Raw genomic sequence first — 2,860 nt, 5'->3', positions numbered from 1 at the left:
AATAATCAGGCAGGCCACCTATCAAGTCGTTGTTGTATGGCGTCCAGATGAACTATTAAATAACAACAAAAAATGTGAGTATGCGCAACACATGTGAAGCTATACCAAGTAAACTTAGGTATACATTTACCTGTACGCCCTCCAGCATATCCCACAAATCCCTGCAAAGGGGGAGATTATGCCAAGCCTCATCTGTCTCGCTAGTGATGTCGGGGTGCAATATCTCCAAATGCTGTCGAATAGCTGTCAAACTCATGCGACTGGCCCTTGAGTGTGCAGTATCATCCTATGGCCTGAAACCAGTGAGCTGGTGCAGCATGTCCAAATACTGCCCACGCGTCATCTCTCTCATGGCCTGAGGCAATGCAACAGGCAGTCCATCAACGGGTAGCCCATATAAAACCTCCACGTCCTGCAGCGTGATGGTGGCCTCACCAATGGGCAGGTGGAATGTGTGCATCTCGGGTCGCCACCGCTCTATCAGGGCCGTGACCAAAGACCAGTCGAGTTGCAGCCGCCCGATCTCCAAAATCCTGTAGAAACCCGTAACCTGCAGGCGCTGGACTACACGGGGATGGAGATCTCTGTCCTTCATAAAATCCCACATGTCGTCCACTCTCCTGGCGCAGAGAGTCTGGGCCAATAACTCTCCCTCCCATACGTGGGCGGACTTATGATCGCCCTGTAACACTAATAGCTCATCGTAGAAAGGTCCGGGATGCATAGGCGGCACGTCCATGTCGTCTACTGTAAATTAAACAACATTAATTGTATGTTGTTCTGTAAATTAGATAATTAATTTTTATAGTTATAAAATATTTAATTGGACAGAGAATTAACATATGGGTTCCAGGCTCGATATTTGAGGCCCAGTAGCACCAAGCTATCCTGAATTCCTGTATGTGTCAATTTTATTATTTTACATGTTAGTTTCATAATTTTGTATGTTTGTTGTGTAAATTAAATAATTAATTTTTATAATTATATAATATTTAATTGGACAGAGTATTAACATATGGGTTCCATGCTCGATTTGAGGCCCAGTAGCACCAAGCTATCCTGAATTCTTGTATGTGTCAATTTTATTATTTTACATGTTAGTTTCATAATTTTGTATGTTTGATTTATAAATTAAATAATTATTTTTTATAATTATACAATATTTAATTGGACAAAGTATTCACATATGGGTTCCAGACTCGATATTTGAGGCCAAGTAGCACCAAGCTATCCTGAATTCTTATGTGTGTCAATTTTATTATTTTACATGTTAGTTTCATAATTTTATATGTTTGTTTGTAAATTAAATAATTTATTTTTGTATATTGGACAGAGTCTGTGTTTGATCTATCAGTATAAGATATACTTAAACAACAGGGATACTACACTAAAAGGCTCTACATTTTACTAAGCTAAAAGGGCACTATATTGCTAGTCTTTAAACAAATAAATAATCTAAACTAGATAAAATCAACAAATACATTTTAATCACAAAACATTCACGAAAATACATATAAAACAATAAAAGTAATTTATTAACATTTTTATTAACAAATAATAATGATTTCTCAATTTTTACATATTTTTTTAGAACACTAATATCTTAGTCCGGATAAAAATAACATACCAGTTTAAACGCAAAAAAATACAAAACAACATGGAACATATTCAAAACACCTAATATGCATTATTTATATGAGTTTCGACATAAACTAAATCGGAATACCTCGATTTATTTTTTCGGAAAGTTGAAGAATTGAATATTTGAGTCTGAAACAAGCAAACCACAACAATAGGAATTGATGGCTAGGATGTGGGACCAACAATCTTGTCTTTTTATGGGACGGGTGGGATCCACTCGGATTTTTTCGACAAAATGGGGTGTGGGGCGCTGAAAATTTTCGACAAAATGGGGGAAGGGGACTGGTTTTAATCGTGGGGAAGAAGGGAAGGGGGCCGTTTTTATCTATGTATAGCACGGTATATAACAGCGTTATCTGTCTTATCAGCCCAGGCATAACGCGGTTTATAAGGGCGTTATATATTTATAACGCTCTTTTAAAGAGCGCTATACCTTAACGTCCAAAACGCCCGTTAAGGTACAGTGCTCTTTAAAAGAGCGTTATATATAGTTAGGTAACTCTTTTTTTTTACAAGTATTTCCGTTTTTTTTTTGTCAAAAAGAATAACAAATGGGTTCTGGACTCTCGGTTGACACCCTTTAAGTGCATGTGGCTCCGCCACTGTTCATACATGTGCCTTATTTGATGTGTCATCACCGGCATAGTACAACTATTCCTTGTGCATGATATGCCCATACTCCACGCAGTATGCTCTTAACATTTTGAAATAAAATATACACAACTTTATAAATTGAATAAACAATAATTTATCACAAATTTATAGTTAAAAGTATTTGGAAATAGAAGAAAAAGTAGTTAAGTACGACGCTTTGATTTTGCAAGGAGTTGTAGTGCCAGACAAATTGAGGTAAATAAAGTAAAGAAATTTAGTGTCATTCTTTTTTTCTTTAACAAAAAGGGTTAAGACAATGTTCGTTCGGTTATTGAAGCTTTAGTAGTTCTTAAGAAAGTTATTGTAATGTAAATTTTGTAAAGTAATGTTCCAATTAAACTAAGAAAAAAATTAATTTAATTTCATAACAAGCATTTTAGTAAAGGGATTGGGAAATTTTCAGCTTAGACTCACAAAAGTAACTACTTTCATATTGTCAATATATTTTTTATGTTTAATTTGGATGAACATCTATATAAACAATAATAAATTTTTTATAAGGAACTTAATTAATTTCTTAGTAAAATAATAAGATTAATACATGGACTAAATCTGACAATATTAT

At 34.9% G+C, this 2,860-nt stretch overlaps 1 protein-coding gene across 1 annotated transcript; it reads right to left on the bottom strand.

The window, feature by feature from the left end:
* Window positions 1-286: 286 nt before the first annotated feature.
* Window positions 287-739, bottom strand: LOC142169763 (serine/threonine-protein phosphatase 7 long form homolog). The gene has a single exon (XM_075231669.1). It carries the CDS (start codon window positions 737-739, stop codon window positions 287-289), a length of 453 nt encoding a protein of 150 aa, XP_075087770.1.
* Between the last annotated feature and the right edge of the window lie 2,121 nt (window positions 740-2,860).

This window comes from Nicotiana tabacum, chromosome 15 (genome assembly GCF_000715075.1).
Source record: "Nicotiana tabacum cultivar K326 chromosome 15, ASM71507v2, whole genome shotgun sequence".
NCBI classification, from domain to species: domain Eukaryota; kingdom Viridiplantae; phylum Streptophyta; class Magnoliopsida; order Solanales; family Solanaceae; genus Nicotiana; species Nicotiana tabacum.
This window is presented reverse-complemented; position numbering and strand designations above follow the sequence as displayed.

What these genes read in the sequence shown, in the direction of transcription:
- LOC142169763 (XM_075231669.1), bottom strand. Translation starts at nt 739, where the DNA reads ATGGACGTGCCGCCTATGCATCCCGGACCTTTCTACGATGAGCTATTA.